The sequence below is a fragment of the Octopus bimaculoides genome, chromosome 23 (genome assembly GCF_001194135.2).
Source record: "Octopus bimaculoides isolate UCB-OBI-ISO-001 chromosome 23, ASM119413v2, whole genome shotgun sequence".
Taxonomy (NCBI): Eukaryota; Metazoa; Mollusca; class Cephalopoda; order Octopoda; family Octopodidae; genus Octopus; species Octopus bimaculoides.
Window position 1 is genome coordinate 37,458,520 of NC_069003.1, and position 2,223 is coordinate 37,460,742.

The 2,223-nt window shown below is 37.7% G+C and overlaps 1 protein-coding gene across 1 annotated transcript in view; it reads left to right on the forward strand.

The window, feature by feature from the left end:
• The window catches only part of LOC106883301 (proteoglycan 4), a 38,229-nt gene that overhangs the window by 29,939 nt on the left and 6,067 nt on the right, over positions 1-2,223 (forward strand). Inside the window, exon 14 of the mRNA XM_052975907.1 lies at positions 1,390-1,599. Within this exon, the coding sequence (XP_052831867.1) occupies positions 1,390-1,599 (210 nt within the window). The remainder of the gene's footprint in view (positions 1-1,389; positions 1,600-2,223) is intronic.

Consider the following 2,223-nt stretch of genomic DNA (forward strand, 5'->3'; position numbering starts at 1 on the left):
CTATATTAAATTCTAAATAAACAACGAAACGCTGACTCCGAACTATCAACGCAACAATATTTATTTATGGTGAAAATTTGTGAAGCTCTGGTGCTGACATGTTAGAGAGCTCCGCTGTTGGACATCTGTCCTCGTCACCGGCCGGCGAGAAAAGAGAAAGAATCAGGGCACCAAACTTGGATATTGATGACTACGCATGCGCACAAGACAAGGCTTACTACATAATCATTAAAAACTAGATATTTATGCCTAAAAGAAGAGAAAAGGTCATGCAGACCGAAATCAGCTGTGATCGAACTGCTAACCACTCATGTACATCTGCCACTGAAAGTGATTCCATTATACCTTGTGTACTTATAGTTCACATTGTCTACACTGTATGGAGTCAACTCCTTTCCTGCATAATAAATAAAAACCATTTCTCTGAGGGTAGCAGAGTTGTCTCTGCTTTTCAGTTGACTAAAACTTTAGTTGATGTCAAGTTTATTCTGAACTGTCTTGATTTTAGGTTTGGCTTCTTCCAGGTCTAGAATTCTTCTCTACGTCTGCTCTAAGGAGTAGGTTATCAGCATATAGGAGTGGCCATGGACGGCTGGTCTTAATCTTCTCTGTAATATCTTAAAGAACTCTAACTGGGAGCCAAGTCATGTGGAACATCTTTTTGCATGCTAAATTCCCCATTATCAACTCTCACTTTTCTACTTGCTAAAACTTTGGTCTTTGCCTCGATCAATCCTTATTGCTAGAACTATAATTGCAGTCGTCATGTCCTTCAACCTGGTCATCATGGTGCTTCCCAAAATAAGCAATGAAAGTCACTAGTCAAAGACATTCCGTTGAGGTGATTCACAAAAAGGGCCTCATAAAACCCACTCCTTTTGCTCATTAGACAGTTCTGTTTATGGTACATATGCAAAGATAATAATTGCTGTTGCTTTACCTGCAATTAGCCGAAACTTAATTATTCTCTTACATTCTGTATACTTTAATTACATTACCTGTCCAATCTTCCCCCACCAGTATTCCTCTCGTAAACCAACGTTGTTACCTGCCCCTCCAAAGTATGTACCTGGTTTCATTACTGAAGTTCCTTTTGCATGCCATTTACTGTAGACATCTACTTGCCCCCACTCCGGCATCTCTGTACTTGCACAATTTTACCTTTCATTGTGTAGACGGAGATAATTACAACCTTGGGTTGTGACTAGTTTAATCCTCAAGGTCTGTCCTCTGCATTTGAAAGAAATGTGCATGTACTTAATGATGGTCAAGAGGTTCATGCACACTGTCATGTTTTTACCCTAACCATCCTATTATCATGTGTAGCATTAGCACGGTAAGGGCTAATCCCTCTCTCTCAGTTCAGCTATGTTTGATCTCTAATTTCAGCCGCTCAAAAGCAATCAAAACCAGCTACATATAATAAGGATGTAGGCATGCAGACCAGTATGACATCTACTGACGATTCAAAGATGATACAGACTAAAAATCAGCATTATGTACTCCCAGATGGCACACCTGTCTATATCACTTTGAACACACCTTCTCTCACCTGTCAACAAGCAACAACACAACCCAACTCTGTTGGCAAAACTCCAGGTAACTAACAACAAGCTACTCCTGTGTGATTATGTCAGATTACTTGTCAAATTGTGTGTCTAATCCCCTGATTACACTGGTCAGCAAGTATTTTTCATCAAGCATATGTCAAGGTGTACCTAGTGTAGTTTTTAACACTGGTTTCAAATATAGAAATTAGATTTTTGACATCATGTACAGATCAGGAAGTTTTTTGGTTCTAACTCATGCATTATCAAGAAATTCCAATTAATGACGTGTATGCATGCATTTCATTTACTTCATGGAAAAATACCTTTAAAATAAACTATGTTATTCATTGCTGCATAGTTCAGATGCAGTATTTCATCTTCTTAAATTAAACAATCAAGTTTTGTCTGATGAAATGGGTATTGTATTGCTAAAAATGATATTGTATCCATATGTGTTCCATAATGGCATCGCATCCGGAAGTATTTGGTTAGAGTTCTAGAGTGAACCTTTTAAGTACACAGCTGTACCTGTACATGTATCAATGTGTGTGTGTGTGTGTGTGCACGCGAGTGTATGAGTGTGTGTATATGTACATGCATATACATATATATACACACATATATACATACATATGTATACATACATACATACATATATATATATATATATATA